The sequence below is a fragment of the Paramormyrops kingsleyae genome, chromosome 9, assembly GCF_048594095.1.
Source record: "Paramormyrops kingsleyae isolate MSU_618 chromosome 9, PKINGS_0.4, whole genome shotgun sequence".
In the NCBI taxonomy this organism is placed as follows: Eukaryota; Metazoa; Chordata; class Actinopteri; order Osteoglossiformes; family Mormyridae; genus Paramormyrops; species Paramormyrops kingsleyae.
The window spans coordinates 6,224,916-6,244,702 of NC_132805.1; the positions used below are offsets into that span (position 1 = coordinate 6,224,916).

At 45.5% G+C, this 19,787-nt stretch overlaps 2 protein-coding genes across 14 annotated transcripts in view; both read left to right on the forward strand.

Annotated features, from left to right (window-relative positions):
• LOC111838413 (death-associated protein kinase 2) overlaps positions 1-7,987 on the forward strand; it is an 18,379-nt gene extending 10,392 nt beyond the window's left edge. For all 3 annotated transcript variants that reach the window (XM_023801367.2, XM_023801365.2, XM_023801366.2), the window contains exons 4-12: positions 3,224-3,362; positions 3,452-3,581; positions 3,947-3,995; positions 4,193-4,219; positions 4,322-4,474; positions 4,761-4,806; positions 5,221-5,310; positions 5,838-5,924; positions 6,429-7,987. In XM_023801367.2, coding sequence (XP_023657135.1) covers positions 3,224-3,362; positions 3,452-3,581; positions 3,947-3,995; positions 4,193-4,219; positions 4,322-4,474; positions 4,761-4,806; positions 5,221-5,310; positions 5,838-5,924; positions 6,429-6,509 — 802 coding nt within the window. In that variant the 3' untranslated portion in view covers positions 6,510-7,987. The remainder of the gene's footprint in view (positions 1-3,223; positions 3,363-3,451; positions 3,582-3,946; positions 3,996-4,192; positions 4,220-4,321; positions 4,475-4,760; positions 4,807-5,220; positions 5,311-5,837; positions 5,925-6,428) is intronic.
• A 944-nt stretch (positions 7,988-8,931) lies between these two features.
• Positions 8,932-19,787, forward strand: part of arhgef2a (Rho guanine nucleotide exchange factor (GEF) 2a) — a 53,340-nt gene continuing 42,484 nt past the window's right edge. For 3 of the 11 annotated variants that reach the window (XM_072716154.1, XM_072716160.1, XM_072716157.1), the window contains exons 1-7: positions 8,933-9,132; positions 9,828-9,924; positions 13,021-13,267; positions 15,355-15,538; positions 16,681-16,792; positions 17,521-17,560; positions 17,863-18,007. In XM_072716154.1, coding sequence (XP_072572255.1) covers positions 13,152-13,267; positions 15,355-15,538; positions 16,681-16,792; positions 17,521-17,560; positions 17,863-18,007 — 597 coding nt within the window. In that variant the 5' untranslated portion in view covers positions 8,933-9,132; positions 9,828-9,924; positions 13,021-13,151. Of the gene's footprint in view, positions 9,133-9,827; positions 9,925-13,020; positions 13,268-14,870; positions 14,936-15,354; positions 15,539-16,680; positions 16,793-17,009; positions 17,314-17,520; positions 17,561-17,862; positions 18,008-19,787 lie in introns of those variants that run through there. The other 8 variants (XM_072716159.1, XM_023801293.2, XM_072716161.1 and 5 more) reach the window with 7 other exon arrangements.

A 19,787-nucleotide genomic window follows, 5' to 3' on the forward strand; every position in this document is an offset into this window, starting at 1 on the left:
AGATCGACCATTTTGTATACATGTCAATGATATATTTAGACATCTGTGTAGCTTGAGTAACTTTGAATTTTATCAGCAGTCTGACCAGAAACAATTTCATAGGTAACTTCCCCTCGAGGACTTAAAAGTATAGTAGCATTGTTAGCACGTGGTGGCGCAGTTCACACAAACCTTTATTGTCATAAACATCTTCAGCTATCACATTAGCATTGCTGGATAATTGTTAGCATTGCTTTAACACGCGTTAGCATCAGTATAGTGGTGTTGTTGGCACATTATGGCACTGCTTTTGCTTGCATGCACATTATTTGACCCGGATTTCAGGCTGGAGACACCATTGTGTTCAGGTATTGTAGTAATGTGTTGCACTCTTCCCATTCATTTATCCATTCACATATTATTCAACTCATTTGATTGTTTATAAAGAACTGCCACAATAGTCACTATTATTATTGTCAATGTTAGGATTTCACATTGAAGAAAATAGTAGGTCTTTGTGAATAGAGGAGAAACATTTGAAGTTGGCGTTTGGTGTGATATTACTGATGAAAACTCATCAACTGCTGTTTGTCACTTAACCCAATAAAATTGCAACATTTCTGCACTGTTTATTAAAGAAATTATACATTTTCTACAATTATAAATCACAAAATTGTTTTCGAAATTGAAATTGCAAAAACTTGTTTTGTCAGCTATGTAATAGTTAATCACACACTGCTTTGTCGCATCCATGCACCCATCTCTCACCTACTGGTACAGACACTCACAACTACATATAGATATCTACAAAAAATAGACTTGCAACACCTTAGACTTGGAAAATATCTCAGACCTGCTGGCTATTATTTTCATGCCCAGAAGTAGTACATTGCAGAGGAATGCTTTGTAGGTATTGTTTTGTAAGGAGTGTTTACAGATTTTCAGCCTTGAGATGGATTTAGTTGTTGTGTCTTTGAAGTAAACTACACAGTGGGTTCTTTAGTTGGATAGAAAAAGGATTTTAAGGACATAGAGCTGGGGCCATGTGTCAATAATAGAAGAAGAGGGCCCATTGTCTAATAGCCATGGCCATGCCAAATGTTTTGAGGCCTACTCATTGTGAGTGTAGGAGACAAAGGGAAGTAGGGCCTTGGATTAAGAGATTTAAATGACCATGGTGGAAGATTCTTTATTAGGTACATTTTCTTGCTTAAAATAAAGAGATACTAAAAGATGGCACAGTATCAAATGAACCAGAGATGCAGAGTATGAGGAGGATCAAACTAGCCAATCCAAAGGTTCACGCAGATTTGTTTGGTGCCGGTAGGTTTGTTTGTCGCTGCATATTTTTATCCTCGGTCGGAATCCCGACAAGCAGGAACCTGTCCTGAAAGAAAGGAGCTGGCGGTAGCTGCTGTTAGCGTAGCTGCCCCAGGGACAAAACGCAGGCCGTTACTGGGTAAGGGGCTGCTCTGTTATTAGCGGTACAGCACTCCTCGTTTAGCCACCAAATCCTGTTCCGACAACCTGGCTGTTAAGCGCAATGGTTGCTAAGGGAAAATCACGGTAGCCTAGGCGTGAGAGCGACCGTGCCTACGACTTTACTTCAGCCCTCCATACTCAGTTTCTGTAATCCTTCGTGAAATGGACATTTTTAGCAACATTCTAGCAATGTTCTGCTTCAGTGATCTCTCCGGTGTGTGTTGTTGTCAGGTGTGCTGAATTTGTAAATGCATGTGTTGGGCAAAACCATTTTTTTTTCTTTATTACTGTCGTATATGCTAACCATGGCAGCCGCTAAATGAGCCGTGGTTGCAGCCCAGTCAGGGATATTAGATTACTGTTTAAAGTGATGGCAGGCGACACTGCCAGCTCATCGGCCTGGTGTATCTGGTGTTCCTGAAAGGGCCCATGCAGGGAGGTTCCTGAAAGGGGCCATGCAGGGAGGTTCCTGAAAGGGGCCATGCAGGGAGGTTCCTGAAAGGGGCCATGCAGGGAGGTTCCTGAAAGGGGCCATGCAGGGAGGTTCCTGAAAGGGCCCATGCAGGGAGGTTCCTGCAAGGGGCCATGCAGGGAGGTTCCTGAAAGGGCCCATGCAGGGAGGTTCCTGAACGGGGCCATTCAGGGAGGTTCCTGAACGGGGCCATGCAGGGAGGCTCCTGAAAGGGGCCATGCAGGGAGGTTCCTGAACGTGAGGCTATTGTTTCTGTGTCTTTGCATGTGTTGCAACAGGTGTGTGAATTTAATGAGGCGAAACAATATACCAAGATCATCTACCTGTGATCCCACCCTCTGTCTTTTTCAGCACCCAATATCCACCCATCGATTTTCTATACCTGCTTGTCCTAGGGGGCCTGCAGCTCATCCTGAGGGTTGCAGGCTCAAGGCAGCAAACCCATTGCAGGGCAAATTTACACACCAGTCACTCACACATGCATACCTAGGGGCAATTTGGTAACTCTGATTAACCTCAGCATGTTTTTGCACTGTGGGGGGAAACTGGAGTACCTGGAGGAAAACCCACAATAACATGGGCAGAACACGCAAACTCCACACACACACACACACACACACACAGCCATGGCGGAGACTCGAACCCTCGACCTAGATATGTAAAGCAGCAGTGCTACCCACAGCCCCACCATGCTGCCCCGAGTACACAATACACAAATAATATATCCAGGGGGGACCAACATATATTCCAGTACTTCAGAAATAAAAAATTGACCATTAATGATATGTGCAGCTAATGAGCAGATAGCAGCAGATTTTTACTGTACAAAATGGAAGGCTTGCTGCCCCCTTAGAGCACGATGGGACGAGGCCTTATGGTCAGGGGGGAGGAGGGGTGTCACAGGAGGGTCGACGGGGTGGGGGGGGCCCCCGGGAAAATTAACCGACCCGGGGAAGGGGGCGGGGGGTTTCAGTAAACGAAAAATGTGTGATCATCCGCTATCAAAAGAGGCACTTGGAAATATTTGCTGGCCGGGGGAGCCTTGCTGAACTTTGCAGTGGGGGCCCCCCAGCCGTGGTGCAGGCAGGAACGATGCCCAGTGGCATTTTTCTTAGCATCCTGTGGGAGAATCAGCTGGTGGCAATAAGTGTGATTTACCTAAGCAAATAAAAACCACAATAACATGAGCTGTGAATATGAAAGTGAAGATCTACAAGCTGCTTTCCTCTGTCAGGTTTCCCCCCCCCCCACCCCCACTTCCTGTTTCTCATAACGCCCCCCTCTCTGCAGGATTCGTGGTGGGGAGCTCTTTGACTTTGTGGCGGAGAAGGAGAACTTGACAGAGCGCGAGGCCATAGAGTTCCTCGAGCAAATCCTCCACGGCGTCCAGTACATGCACAGCAAGCGCATCGCCCACTTTGACTTAAAGGTGAGGCCTGAGCGCAGGGCTGAATCACACACACACTCATGGGTGATCTAGCGTTCCACTCATCCTGTGTTTTTACCCCTTATCTTCAGCCGGAAAATATCATGCTGTCGGAAAAGGCGGTGCCGCATCCTAACATTAAGGTTATCGACTTTGGACTGGCGCACCACTTCGAACAAGGAGAGGAGTACAAGAGCATAAGCGGCACCCCCCAGTACATCGGTGAGTGGTACATTCCATCTTTCAGTTACTTCCACACAAAGGAGGTACACGGGTTGTCATGGCGATGTGTTGAAGGTTGTGGTTCAGGACAGGAAGTTGTACAATGACACAAAGTTGGACTGAGGTGCTATGCGCAGCACATTAACAGCTATATGTTACATTAATATATATTATATAATTTAGTTTACGCATAGTTCTTAAGTATCTGTTGATGGTATTACTAAATAGTACATGTGGAAGCAGTGCAATTATATTCTGTATCCCTCCCTATTTTTAATGGAAATGCCCAGGTCTACATTATTTTGTGTTTTGTATATATGCCTTTGTGTAAGTGAAATGGCTCCGATTGTTTTTCTGGTTTCCAGCTCCCGAGGTGATCAATTATGAACCCCTGAGTGAGGCGACAGACATGTGGTACGTCTTCCTGTATTTTCCTGTAGTCATAGTCCTGACCTGAGGCCAGTACAAGTAACACTGCAGGCGTTATTAGTCAGATCACTTAATTTTATTTTGTCACGTGACTTGACATTTGGTAGAGTACACGTGAGTGCAGAACTGGTGTGCAAAGGCACTGGGAATAACGGCGGTCTGTTTTTTGTGGTCATCCCCAGGAGCATTGGAGTCATCACCTACATACTGTGAGTGTCCATGTCAATAACGAGAATCTGAGTGATCGCTCACTGCATCTAGCATCACATGTATAATCCGCAATCTCCGTGACCTCCCCCCTCCTACTACAGGTTGAGTGGTATGTCCCCGTTCCAAGGGGATACTGATGGAGAGACGCTCAAAAACATCGTAGACATGACCTACGAATTCGACGACTACCATTTTAAACAAACCAGCGACATGGCCAAAGACTTCATCCAGAAGCTGCTGCGCAAGGAACAAAAGTAATTTGCTTGGATGATCTAACAATACAGAGGGCGGGGTCACTTATTGCATGACCTAAGTAAACGTGAAGTAACAGATGATGTGAGTAATACACAAGACACCGGATTAAATAGCTCCTGCACCTATTTCTGGAAGAACAGGCAAGGTTTCATGCAAATGGGCTTAAGGATGTGCGGCAGGTGGAGTGTAAATGCTGGGGATGGTTTTACATAGGCAACATGGGGGATGTGTGTCATTCAGTAGCAGTGGAGAGGGAAATGCTGAGTCCTTTGTCTGTCTGTACAGTGAGAGAATGACGGCGGATGAGTGTCTGCTCCATCCCTGGATTAAGGTGAGAAAGGGGACCGGCTTTTTGGCTCCTACTGCAGGGCTGTTGAAATCGTGCTCCTCAATGTGTGCTAGCAAGAGTTGGATAATTCAGGTTAGGACTTAGTTAATAAGTCCAGACCGGGATTTTGTTTCAACCAAACAGCTGAATACCTTGTGACTGTGACTCTTTATCCTCAACTGGTTGGTTGAAACAAAACCTTGGTCTGGATTTATACTCTCTGGACCTGAATTACCCAACTCTGCTGCTAGCATACCTGGGAGACCTGAAAACAAGGCCTGGATTTGGAATCGAGGTCCAGATTTTGAAGAGCCCCGATCTAGTGTGTCTACATGGGGTGATGATCAGTGTGTGCGGATCACCTGATGACGTGTTAACTGATCGCCCCCCTTCCCCCCCCCCCCTCCATTCCCCCAGCCCTTAACACGAAAGCAGGCGGCCACCAGGAATCGCTCCTCCATCAACATGAAAAACTTCAAGAGGTTCAACGCCAAGAGGAAATGGAAGGTGATGTGTCGGCCCACCCTCCGTCCTGTAAAATGCATGGGGGGGCACCCTCCCGGAAAGTCTGCCTAGCCATTTAGCCGCCTAGCGTTCTCCCGCCCACATCCCACATCGTACCGATTCTCCTGAGGCCACATCTCCTTAGCATAAGCTCAGTATTCCCCTGGCTTGACTTCAGAGAGGCTGGCACAAAAGTCAGGAGCTCGTGTCACCGAACGTGTGACATGAAGAGGCGGCTGGGCACAGTCACACACAGCACGCTCCGGGACAGATTGCAGTTACACTTATACACCTAGATGCTGCGCTCTGGCCCTGTTGATATCAAGCTGTATTTTAGGCAGCAAATGCAGTGTTGTTATGTTCATGATTGTGATCCCACTCACTAAGGAATCGGCTCCATGAAGTTGACTTTCATGTGGACGTCGCCATCTACTGTCCAATTTTGGAACTGCAGTCATATTTAACTTGAAATGTTCTTTGTGCTAATCCGGTTTGCTTTATTTCCTTTCCTGTCTGTGCTTTCCCTATAGATGTCCTACAACATGGTGTCGGCATGTAACCGATTCTGTCGTCTTCAGTTACTGTGCAAGCCCAGTATAAAAGTAGATGAGGAGCTGGTAAGGAGACATTGTTTCGATTGAGATGGAAATGTCATTGAGTTATATGCAGAGTTGGGTAATTCAGGTCCATAGAGTAAAAGTCCAGACCGGGATTTTGTTCCAACCAACCAGTTGAATACTCTGTGACTGTGACTCTTTAAACTCCACTGGTTGGTTGAAACAAAATCTTGGTCTGGACTTTGGTCTTACTCTCTGAACCTGAATTACCCAACTCTTTTCACCTGGTTTATATGATATATTATGCCACACTGTCAGAATCTAAAGCCAGGTCTTTTGGCTTGTTACAAGCCGATAAACAAATATCACAGAATGCAACGGACTTATAACCAAAAAAAATCCTAAAGAAACACTATGGTTGTACATAGATACAATTATATGAAAATGTAAGGCGCTGCAGATAAAATTATTAAAATAATGAAAAATCAAATACAGTAATGCAACGGTATATGACCGTAGCAGAGGCACAGGAGTGACTGTATCCGCTGTGTTCACCTCCGACAGAGACAGTGCGAAAGTGACCAGGAGGACACAGAAACCAAACCAGAGACCCTCCTCAGACGCCGACTCAGCAGCAGTTCTTAGTTGTCCCCACCAGGGGCGCCAGAGCGCCGACTCCCTCTCCTTGTGTGACGTCTCTAATAGGGAAGGGAGTCACCATGGAATGCAATCGTATCTTCCTCTAAGAAATGTAAGGTGTCATTTTGTCTTCGGTACCAATTTGTGGAAATGAAATATTTTTATAGGGAATTTAACATGAACTAGAAATTGAATTAGGGTCTGAATTATATTTTTGCCGTAATCAGCAAAGGCTGAAAGACCGGAATATGTAGATGCATGTGTCTGTGCAGGCCATGCAGAGTTCAAGAAGCATGATACACGTCTACAGAATTAACCTTCACCGAGACCTTCACTGCATCCTGACACCCATAGTTCTCCCAGTGAAACAGATAATTTGGTGTAATTCAGTTCATGCACTGTAAACAGAATTATTGTGGACTGTATTTTTCTAACATGTTTACTTGATACATTTTGTATGAAAAGGTGATGCTTACATAGTGATGTGTACAATGTAATTCTCTAATGTCTCTAGTCATTTTGAATTATATTTTTAGTTTTTTTATTGTATATGTATGTATATCTTTTTTACCAGAATGCTTCACGATAGTAACAAAATAAAGTAAAATAACGCTGCTGTTAAATGTAGGATAATACAACAATGAAATAATTTAAGACTATACAATATTTGGAAGTGTAGGCCTACTACAAATATATTAATGGAGGAGAACTAAGATGTATGGACAGCTAATGCAGTCGATATTCAGATGTACAAACATCCATTCAGGTTCTTTGTTATTTTCCTTCATTGCAAAACCAACAGTCTTGTAGCGGTACCACTAAAAATTTTCTGTTTCCCAAATACAGACTCAAAATACAGGCTACAGATTCCACTCTTATTTTATACATTTTTAATGATTACTAGTATGTATTTTTCAATAGTCTCATAGTGTGTAGCAACTTAACATTTTGAACCCTTCATTGCTTAGGTTCTTGTTTAGTTTACTGAAGGAAAGTCAGATCTGCAAAAACAATTATTGTTCCGCGGAACACAGCAGTTTTAACAGTATGTTAACCAAGTTTGGCACCTCAAAAATCAGCGTCATGAGGTGTTTTCAAACCAATCAGGGTCGGTGTTTGGGGGGGGGGGGGGCATTCGGATAGGACCCCCCCCCCCCCCCCCCGAAATGCTACCGATCGAGGACAACGTCTCTAATAATGATTTAATTTTTAATAGAGGCGCTCATCGGCCGGTCTCTCATGGCACCGGAACGTTTGTTTACTTGGCCACCTCCCACACCCCCACTGACAAGTTTTACTATGGCCTCCCAAATCTCTTTCAATATATACATCAGAAAAAAAAATCCTTGACTGATTTTCAAATGTGACGGTTTTAGTTTTTTGTCAGATGTAATCGTGCATGAACACGTGTGCATTAACTGTAGTCGGTTTTTGGATGGTTTTCATTACACCTTTTGGGATTTTAATAAATGGCTTCTGATAAATACGTCTGTGTATTACTTCGTGACCTCCTGACAGAATTGCACTCTGTTCATATCATTTTTAAACCATAAATAAACAATGATAATAACAAAAGTTTTACAAGCTCGCCAAGTGAAGTCAACCTTGGCTCAATTCACCAAACAGTAGCACTGTATTGTTACACATATTATATTTGCATTCCTCACTTAAGATCCTGGCCCCAGTGATGAGTCAGTATGACACTAAGTAAACAAAACATTTTATTTTTCGATGACATATCAGCATCAGTATACTTTCTTCAGCTCTTTCCCGACTCTAGCCTACAGTACGTGACACACATTTTTATCCTTCAAGTTATATGCTGTGCCACTCCCGCTAAGCTCTCCGTCGGAGTTTATGGAAAGTTTTACTTAATTAGGCTAAATAAATTATCGCTGATCCATTTCGCCTGACACAATACGATCTTGTACAAGGAAATGTAGGTGCTGGATTTCTCAGCTAACGTACGAGCTCGCCACGCCATGGAAGAGAGGGAGTCAGCATTCTTCCAAGGGGGAGAGGGAGGGAGAGGAAAGAATGAAGCTTTTACACTGTAAATTCCTAACACTGCCCCTGCTGCCATTCTCTCCCCGTCTCCCCCTTTTCCAGGACCTTCCTGTAACTGAGAAGGGTGATGTTACGTGAATGGGGATCATTTCTGCGCAGGGAATAATGGAACACGTAGGTGCGGGAAGAAACTCCCAGCAGGCGTTAATTAATGAATATACCGTGTCGCCTGTATGGGCTCAGGAAAAAACTGCCAAACCGCAGAATATAACATATAAAACAGTTACACTTACAACGGTGCAGCATAACATGTTGCATAAATAGGCAGACAACTGAGACTTGACCAGGAGAGGGAGTGGCGTTTTTAAAAAGGAGGGAGGTGGGAAAAAGAATTCGGCTTCCGTGTCAGGAAGAAGTGACTCAGAATTCACCTGCACCGTACCGGGGGGGACCGAGGAGAAGAGGGATAGCCTACCTGGGAAGTGCTGCCAGGCTGTGACTTTGGGACGCTTCACCTGTCCGCTCGCTCCGGTGATTTTGCGCGAAACGCGCCGCGCCGCGCTGGTCGCTGTCCGACCCGCCGGAGGAGGCGACGCACCTCTGTGGAAATACATGCGAACAGGTGAGTGATGTTGGGTGTGTATTAGACTTTTAAAATGAACCACTCACATTTTTTTGTATCTTAATTAAAAATAATGGGGGGAATTAACAGACACCTGTATTTGCCTTTGTTTAATTACGGCTCTGAGCTCCTGCGCTTCGGGATTAAAAGCGCACATATTCTGTCTAAATCGTTTCAAAGCTTGATAGCATTGTTGGTTACACTTTCTTAATCTTGGAAAGTATTATTTAAAAATATTTGTATGCGTTGAGGACAATGTAACACGTGAATTGCAGTAAAAAAAAAAAACACCAAATGGGACATTTTCACAAAACTGTCACGCGAACGCTAAGCCTGCGTGGGATAAAAGGATGTGATTTTAAGGACGTGTTCATATCGCTGAACCTTTTGTCAAGAACTAGATACTACCGGTTACCTTGTTTTCCTTTCCCCCTTCATTTTAAATGCTCCTTGGCCAGATTTGGCCAGGTTTAACTCGGAATTTTAAAGTAGAGATCAGTTTTTATCAGTTTTTATCAGTTATGTTGAAATGCAATGTTTGTGTGGGTTTCCATGCTAACAAGAGTCAGTATCTGCAGATGGAGGAAGGGCAGGGGAGGAAGTGACATGGAAGCAAATGGAAATCTCAGTGGATTTTTGTATAAAATCTGAATTCTTACCTCTCGGACAACACTGGACTTTTACTTTTTTTTAAGAGGCCGTTTTAACCTGGTGGACGCAGACGACGCTCGAAACCCCCCCCAACCCGAAACCAGAGGGGTGCCGACACCTTGCTTTCCTTGGGCAAAGCAGGTACCCGTGTCTGATCCAGTATCAGTTTCAGACAATAGTAGAGAATGTGTGGCATAAAACGTAAACTGATCTGGGTGAGGAAAAGCAGAGCAGATGACTGATTATCTCTCTTGACCTGTGGCTGTTTCAAAATGCTTATATTATCTTACGGGGTAACACTAAATGCCTGAATGAGAAAATGAACTAGAGGGAGAGAAAAACAGTGCTTTCCAGACACTGTGCATGAATATAACCACATATAACTGGAACGTTTATAGCATATAAATAAAGCTGTAACAAATCATAATTTCGTGGTGGGCATATTGGCCGGCGTCAGACACTCGTCTGTGAATGATTGACATCTGGTTGGATGTGGAGGCGTTCAGTAACGCTAACGGGGCAGGTTACTGGCTGTGCTGTCATCGTTGGATGAAGAGGAAACACTGCTGTTATCTGAATTGTTGACATAGTGGGTCGAACACTCTTCGAGTCTGTGACAAACACTGCGTAAACAGAAAGGACGGCAGCAGAGTCTGGCGAGCACGTACCTGTGCGCAGCGGGTACGCATCCGTAACAATCAGGTACGCGCACGGCACAAGGAACACAACGGAGCCATGCTAGTGACAGTTAAACAAAGCTTCACTATACATAGTAAAGAAATTATTGTTTTAAAGTGGTTTTTGGAAAATGCCTAATTAAGTTTAGTGAATATTAATTTGAGGCTTCTGAAGGTCCGTAAACTTGTAATGGCAGCTACGGACGTATAGGGGGTGTTATGCCTTCTTTCTCCAAGATGTCTATGACTGAAGGTTCCAACGAAACCAGTGCTGGCCAAAAAACAGGCCAATCAACCTCTGATTTTGTCACTTTACACTATTGACCTCCATTCCTTTATCTGATTTGCATTCCTGTGTCTCTTATGTCGTCTGCTAGAAAAGATTGCGAATTAAGATTATTCATTCGGTTGTTGAACTGGCTTTCCAACTCAAACCATAAGTTTCGTGTTTGGTTTTGAAGGGGGGTGGGTGTTGATGCTGTTTTGGCACCAAGGGGTCATGTCTGTAAAGGCATAACTGGAAAAGTAATGGAAGCTATAATCCAAGTGAAAATGATAGATTACCTGGATTCAAATAACATTCTGAGGGGTAGCCAACATGGATTTAGGAGAGAGAGGTCCTGTTTAACTAATCTATTGTTCTTTGAGGAAGCTACAAGAGAAATTGATCACAAAAAGGCCTACAGTGTGATCTACTTAGATTTCCAGAAGGCCTTTGATGTTGTCCCCCACAAACAGCTCTTGCTTAAGATCAAAGCTGCGGGGGTTTTAGAAACTGTAGCAGCTTGGATCGGACACTTCTTAATAGACAGGAAACAGCGGGTAGTTATTAGAGGCACAATGTCACAGTGGGCCTGCTTTCATAGTGGGGTACCGCAGGGTTCAATTTTAGGACCACTACTGTTCCTAATTTACATTAATGATATTGATACCAAAACAGACAGTAAACTGGTTAAATTTGCAGACGACACCAAGGTGGGTGGTGTAGCACATATTAAACTAGCAGCACAGAGGCTACAATGGGATCTTGATTTAATTAGCGACTGGGCTGATACCTGGTAGATTCAATTTAATGTAGATAAATGTAAGGTAATCCATGCAGGGAGCAGAAATATAAGGTACAGATATTTTATGGATTCCACTGAAATAAAGGTAGCTGATTATGAGAAAGACCTCGGTGTGTATGTTGATCCTTCCATGTCCCACTCACACCAGTGTGGGGAAGCAATTAAAAAGGCCAGTAGGAGTAAAGGCCACACTAGGTGTGTGGAATTTAAGTCAAGGGAGGTGATGCTACGATTATATAATTCCTTGGTAAGACCCCACCTAGAATATTGTGTGCAGGTTTGGTCACCATACCTTAAAAATACATTGCTGCCTTGGAAAAGGTTCAACGTAGGGCTACAAGAATGATTCCTGGCCTTAGAGGAATGTCTTATGAGGAGAGATTAGCTGAGCTGAATCTGTTCAGTCTCGCGCAAAGGAGACTTAGGGGGACATGATCCAGGTCTATAAGATTCTAACAGGTCTGGATGCTGTACAGCCAAATGGGTACTTCAATATTAGTTTAAATACTAGAACTTGTGGCCATAGGTGGAAATTAGCAGGAGAACATTTTAAACTGAATTTGAGAAAACACTTCTTTACACAGCGTGTAGTTAGAGTATGGAATAGTCTTCCTGCTAGTGTAGTGCAAGCTAAAACCCTGGGTTCCTTTAAATCTGAGCTAGATAATATTTTAACAACTCTGAGCTATTAGTTAAGTTCTCCCAAAACAAGCTTGATGGGCCGAATGGCCTCCTCTCGTTTGTAAATTTCTAAAAAAAATTAACGCCCCCTAAACTACTCATATTTTCTAAGTACAGTACCAATCACCAGTATCAGTCTGGACACGCCTACTGAGAATCACATGTTTTTCAACAAGATAATAACACTAAACGCACCTTGAGGTTGAAGTAAGTATTATCTTGTGAACAAGGAAGGAGACGGTGTGCTGTGACAGATGACCTGGCCCCCATAATCCCCCCTGGCTGAAACCCTATAGAGCTGGCTTGGGATGAGTCGGATCGAAGAGTAAGAGCAAGGTGGCCAACGTGTGCCCAGAACTTGTGGAAACTCCTTCAGGCCTGTTGGAGAAGCGTTCCAGGTGGCTACATCTGGAAGCTGGCTGAAAGAATGCCAAGAGTCTGTAATGCTGTCATCCTAGCAAAAGGGGGCTATTTTGAAAAGTCTGAAATTTGAAAAAAATTTGAGATGGCGTGATTCTTGCAATTTTTTATATGTTTTATTTCATTGCCTTTTACTCTATGGTCAATAACATAGCTAAAATAGAGACAGATGTATTAAAAGCAGATGTGTCCAGACTTTTGATTAGTATTGTATACAGCTAAAGTCTCTAAATATGTAAGTATTTGTATACATACTATAGGCTACATTTGGCCAAGTTTATGAGTCTCCTATCTCACATTCAGCACTAATGGAAAAATTGAGGCTGACACTCTTGACTCTGTGATCTGCATCTACACAAATGTGTCTCAAAGCCACGTTTCTCTCATTCCAGATGACCACCACACCTCTCCCTAACCCCCGGTCCCAGCCATCTCAGCGTATCCCCCCCCTTATCCCGCCGTGTCGCCCCATTCCCCCTGCCTCTCCTTCCCTCTGACTCCAAATCTGCTGGCCGGAGACAGGATGGAGATCCAGCGGCCCCCGTTCTTTTCCACACCGGGGAAGCAGGATCGCGGAAGGAGATTTAGCTGGGACCAGATTTCGGGACTGTGGGGAAATGCGCAGCCCAAGAACCGCAGGTAGGGGGCGCCCTTCAGTCCGGGACACAGGTCTTCTGAGAATTTCAATCCCCATGGCGACTCAACAGTCGTATTCCTGCTTATGCTTTTTCTCTACAGAGGCCCACATCTCTGATCTCCTGGTCTCTACTGTTTTGTTGTTCAAATATTATGGCACATGCACTTTTATTCTTCCCATTCAGACGGTTTGAAGTCTGTGAGGTGCCGCTTTCCATTGTCCTGTTTCTTCTTTCTGCTCAGTCGCATTCTGACATTCTGGCCCAGCTACTGACGGCTCCTTTCAAACTCACTGACTAAGGAGCACAAGTGACAATCATAGATATAATGAGGGTTTACCTGCAGTACATTATATTTGGTCTTCCTCTCGTGTTTTATCTTTTCACCTTTTTTCCCCATCAGTATAGTATCTGTATCGTTTAGCTCCTGCTTAGTACTAACTTAAACTTGTTACTGATCTCTCATTGGAGGTGCAGTCTAGCTGCACTAATACCTATTTGGCGTCTTACCAGCTGTTTGCTCATGATTATGACTATTATCTGCCTCGCTGTGCGTCACATTGGACAAAAGCGTCTGTTAAATAAATAGATGTATATAAATAAAGTAAACATGTATGAACAGCTGTGTAGGGCTGTGAGGCAGTCCACTGGGCGGAGGGTGTTGCAGTGGCGATGGGGACAGCGTGATTATTCTGTTATCCTGCTGCGATCAGACCTTTTGGTGGTCTTCGGTATTTTCACTTAACTGAGAAACTGGTTTTCAATAAAATAAAATCCAAAAGGAAAATGATTAATTCGGTGGATAACAGCCAGGCACAGCATGCAGTCTCTTCTCTTTGATGACATTATTTTAGCAGCACATTAATAAGACTTATGAAATGATTTGTTAGTTCCTGCACGTTTTACCTTGAACACCAGGACTGGTGTTATTTAAATCGTGAGCAATTTTCACACATCTAACTTAGTTTTTGTGCATGATTTGTTTTCCTGATTTCTTGCCAGTGCCCTAACTCGGAGGCGACACTGTGACCCCACACTTCCAGGGTCATGGGTTCGATTTCCAACACGCCCTGAGTTTGAATGCTCTCCCCGTTTTTGTATTGGCTTTCTCGCTTGCTGCTAAAACATGCCGGTTAGGTGGATTGGTGGGTTGGTGTGTGTCCCGCGACGGACTGGCATCCCATCCAGGGGGTGTCCAGCCCTATGTTCTGTAAATCCTGGGGTAGGTGTCAGGCTCACTGCGACCTTCCACTGGATAAGCAGTTACAGAATACGGATGGGTCTGTGGATGGATGGGTCTTTTCACTGATTTCTGTTTGCGTGAAGCTGCATTTGCAGTGCTGTTTTTTTTTTTCTGAGCACAGAAGGCCTGCAGTCTTGGAGCGAGTGTGTCCCCTGTGACTGTCACGCTCCCCGAGCGGGAAGACCCAGCCCGGGCTCGGTGGCCAGTGCGGGAACGCCTGCTGGCAGCAAAGCCAGCTCAGTGTCCCTATTGTGTTCCTGGAGGCCACAGCTTTATTGTTCACCGCTACATTGGGGCCCTTTGTGTGAGGCAGCTCTGCGATGGTCGTCACCACCAATCATACAAGGGAGCCACGCTAGGGACAGCAGCATAAGGGTCTCCGGCACCTGCTTACCAGGGAATACCGTTGTACTGGTCTAGTTTGTTATGGTAAATTTATATCAAGGTAGTAATAGTACTGTAGGAGTAACTATAGGATTCAGTATGAAGTTGCTATGGCAAAAGTGTTCCTACGGGTGGCAGTAGTGATAGCAGTAATAGGGATAGCAGTAGCAGTTGGACTGGTGGTTGCTCTAACTGGTGTAGCTGTATCCGCTGTGCTAACATCCTTGGCAGTAGTATCCGTGCTTGCAGTTGCCGCGACAGCAGTCTTAAGGTTTGCAGTGCAGTGGTAGTGACGGCGTCGGGAGGTAACAGCCGGTGGTATTATGGCTGAATAGATTTTGCGTTTACAAAGACCATATTCTTCTGTGCGGTTTTGTTCTTTCTCACTCTGCTTCTGTACTTTTCTGTCTCTCTCCTCTAACTCTCTCCCTCTCTCTCACTTGTGTCTCTGTCTTCTCTGGCAGCGTGAGTCTGGAGAATTTGGACCCCGAAGGCATAGAGCGAATGCTGGACGGGCCCTTTGGGGGGCGCAGAGGGCGGGATCCCCGGAGAGCCCCCATAACCTACTACGCCCAGGACTTGGGCTCCCTGCTGTCACTCACAGAGGAGGAGGCGGGCTCTGACTCGGAGCATTTCTCACTGTTGGAGGTAAGGCTCTGCTGAGATACTCTGATGGACCAACTGGCTGTTTCTGGGAAGGAATGGGAAAACATGTGTTGATCAGAACCGCCATGTTCCTCTGTTACACGTTGGTTAAAACTGCCACTCCTCCACATTATGCACTGGTCAGTACTGCCACGCTTTTTCGCACTGCACATCAGTCAATACTGCCACGCTCCTCCGCATTGCACGTCGGTCAGTACTGCCACGCTCCTCCCTGCTGCCTGTCGGTCAGTACTGCCATGCTCCTCCGTGCTGCATGCCGGTCAGTACTGCCATGCTCCTCCGCATTGCACGTCGGTCAGTACTGCCACGCTCCTCCCTGCTGCCTGTCGGTCAGTACTGCCATGCTCCTCCATGCCACCTGTCGGTCAGTACTGCCATGCTCCTCCATGCTGCATGTCGATCAGTACTGCCACCTTCCTCCACACTGCACGTCGGTCAGTACTGCAATGCTCCGCCATGCCGCCCGTCGGTCAGTACTGCCATGCTCCTCTGCACTGCACATCAGTCAGTACTGCCACGCTCCTCCGCATTGCACGTCAGTCAGTACTGCCACGCTTCTCTCTGCTGCACATCAGTCAGTACTGCCAAGTTCCTCCGCACTGCACGTCGGTCAGTACTGCAACGCTCCTCCCTGCTGCCTTTCGGTCAGTACTGCCATGCTCCTCTGTGCTGCATGCCGGTCAGTACTGCCATGTTCCTCCGCATTGCACGTCGGTCAGTACTGCCACGCTCCTCCCTGCTGCCTGTCGGTCAGTACTGCCACGCTCCTCCATGCCACCTGTCGGTCAGTACTGCCATGCTCCACCATGCTGCCCGTCGGTCAGTACTACCACATTCCTCCACGCTGCATGTCGATCAGTACTGCCATGTTCCTTCATACTACAAGTCCCAGGTTACGCTGGTCTTCCGGGGGGTTGGGCCGAGGCAGGGGTGTAGTAGTAACCGTGGTCCTACTGCAGGCAGCCACCTGCAGCACGGAGAGCGAGTCATTTTACCCTTCAGTACAAGCTGGGAGTCTGAAACGGGCTGCAGTAGGGTTTCCAAATGCCAAAAGAGGCCTTAGTCAGCAGGACACAGTTTCCATGCCGTTGCTCTGACCTTCTCTGGCTGGTGCTGTGTTGCAGGAGCAGTCGGCCCAGCTACATGACTGCAGTGCCTCCGCACCCAGCCTCTGTGCGACTCTCACCAAATCCCAGTCGCTGAGCGCCATCCCCCACTCACACCCACATCACCATGGTGAGCTCACCCCCCTAAACTCTGACACAGGTCATTGGGGTCCCTCCTCAATTCTTCCCTTTTTTGATGATCTGTGTGTAATTATTAGCCTTATGAGTTTCATCTGTGTGTGTGTGTGTGTGTGCCACCAAATCGTTACTGCAAAGTGTGCCACGCTTTCTTCATGGGAAGTGAACACTCTCTGTATGTATGTGACCCCATAAGGTCACAATTCGCTCAAATCAATAAGCACATGTTCCTCTCTGCGCGTGCGCCTGTGTGTGCGTGTTGTTTTTGCTGCGTCTGTGTGCCGGCCACGCACGCAGTCTCCCGCAGCGATGCGGAAGCGGCCTTCCTGCGTTTGTTCTGCCGCGGCTGTGCCTGTCGTCAGTGCACAGCGGCCAGAAGTTTTCGTTCCCGTCTCCTTCGCCGCCCCTCCACATCACCACCACCGCTTTTTTTTTGCGCCTCTCAAAGAGGAAGAAAACCTTCCTTTGCCGATTTGTCCTCCTCGCTTCTGTCTGCACATCTGTCCAGAGCAGGTAGCCGGTCTGTTTCTCTGTCGTCTTACTTTAGCAGCCAGTGTCTCGCTGTCAGTGGTCAGTGTGGTGCGTTGGGTGTTGGTGTTATTCTTCGGAGTGTTACTTTCTGTCACTGCATACTCGTTCAGTTCCCTGTACTGACTAGTTAAGCTTGACTCCTCGTCCGCTCGCTGTAATTGCCTTTACTGATACGCCTGTCTCTTTCAGCAGCCTCCGTCTACTCCCTGCTCGAAGGGTCCACACAAGGGTGAGTGAATCCCCCCCAACACACACACACACACACACACACACTTCCACTTCCTCCACTGACCACCAGGGTGCGCTATTACCTCTCTCGACTAACCCTACCCTGCCCTGACACCAATATGTGAAATAAATCAATTTCTCTGTTATGCTGACATTGGCACCTCACAAAAGGGAATAGGTGCTTAGGCGAGCGCTGAGCAGTAGGGGGCAATGGGGGGCAGAAAATGCATGGCCAGCAGGGACTTGACCTAACAAAGGGGTCTCTGTGCTGCCTTTGTGCACCTCTCTCCTGTCCTCTCTCAGTGTGGATGCTGGCAGCGAGCTGGGAGTTGCGTTCCAGGAGAGGAGGGAGGCGCTGGGGGTCAAGCAGGGGGAGCGCGAGGTGAAGACAGGCAGCCCACTGGGGCGCACCCTGAGTTTCCTGCGCAAGATGTCGGGGAACCATAAGGTAGGAAGGAGGGGGGTTGGGGGCGCCGTTCAGTCCGTACAGCCATAAGGCTTTGGAGCGGGACGCCTTGATAAACAAAGGCTCCCCCTTTTCATCAGGAGGGTCACAATGCTCATCTGTACCTGTGAATGGAACCCTGGGATGAAAGTGATTTAAGGTGCTTACTCATATGGTGCTTTTATCCAGAACAACTTCCACTAGAGGGAAGGGTTACAATTTATGTGTGCTCCCTGGGATTCGAACCCACAACCTTCGCATTGCTAGCACCACGCAATACCTGTTGAGGTACGGGAAGGTATTTCACGAAGCTTTGTAAACGAAGGCTTTCTGGCTTTTTGGTAAGCGAAATGATCTACTTCTGCCTTAACAGCTCTGATGCTTCTCTAATTCCATTGCTCGCTCGGTTGCACAAAAGCGAAGATATCTGTACTGTGTTCGAAGGTGAAATTTCCATTGATACGCCTGTAGGTTTTTAATGTGCAGTCTGATAACAGCTTTGGGATTTCAGCTGTAACCCATCTGTCTGGGCGTATATATGCCACGTAATACATATTTTTGCCATTTGAAGGTATTTTTGTTGGCGAAACCCTCCAAATAATTGCTGTATGACAGGAAATTTGCTTGATAAAAAAGCCAGGCTAAATAGAACAGGGAACTTGACTAATGCAGTAATATTAGATGCAAATGTGTTCCAGTCACTATGGCTGCATCATTCTTTTTTCTAACCTGTTTTTTGCTTGTTTTTCTTCGTCCCCCCCTTTCTGGTGCTCATTGCAGCTTAAATAGCTTTTAATAACTTTTAAATGGACTCCCGTGTTTGCGCGAGAGATTAGCACGAGCTAATTCGTTAAATCTGAAAGGGATGTAAAATCTAATTTTCAAACAGGCAAGTGTTACACTGGAACAATCAATTACGCACTTCAGCAAATGACATGCATTTGCTTTGCTGCTCGTCCCTCATGAAAACCCTCAAAGGAATTAATCTTTAATGCAGTACGGTAATCAGCGGCAGTGTTTACGACCACTCAGACCATGCATTTGTGTGGGGCCCCTGAGGTTTAGCCCGCTGTTGGCCACAAACAGTCACTACACTATATTATTATAGTATAAATATTAAACTTGTTGCCTGTTAATAAGATGACCAGCTACCTAGCTATGATCTTCTGGGCCCAATTGTTCAAAAAGTTTAATCTGGATCAGAGTGATTCCGATTTGGAAATCCCATGTATTGTTATCCAGGATCAGGTAATCTATTTTACTTTTACGCTGGTTTTTCAAAGCAACATTGTATTGGATCATTGGATTCCCTGATCCAGATACAAACTTTAAGATTACCAAATCTGGATTAGCAGTGTTCTAAACATCACAATGTTACCTATTAGTTTATGTAAAGAACAACAGGCAGAGTAGCCAGTGTGGGGTCGCTTTAAGTGTTATTTGAAGAGAGACAATAGTACAACAAAATAATACAAACATTCCCTTCTATTTTCAGTTTGTTTTAAAGAGTCAGACCCTGATCAACAACAAATAAAAACAAATATCCATTATTCACAAATACATTGTGAATTTTAAATCACCAAAAGGCTTAATGTAAAATACTTAACTATAATAAAGGATGTAATCATTCGAAACCACTTTTGATTGGTTCATCTCTGGTGATTGTGTCTTTGTAATTAATATGAGATGATCAATGATGCTTAAATGTATTTTTTTTGTTTGATATTGACTGTTGTTTGGGACATTATTTTATGGGGACAAAATTTTCTTTTTTGTAACTTAT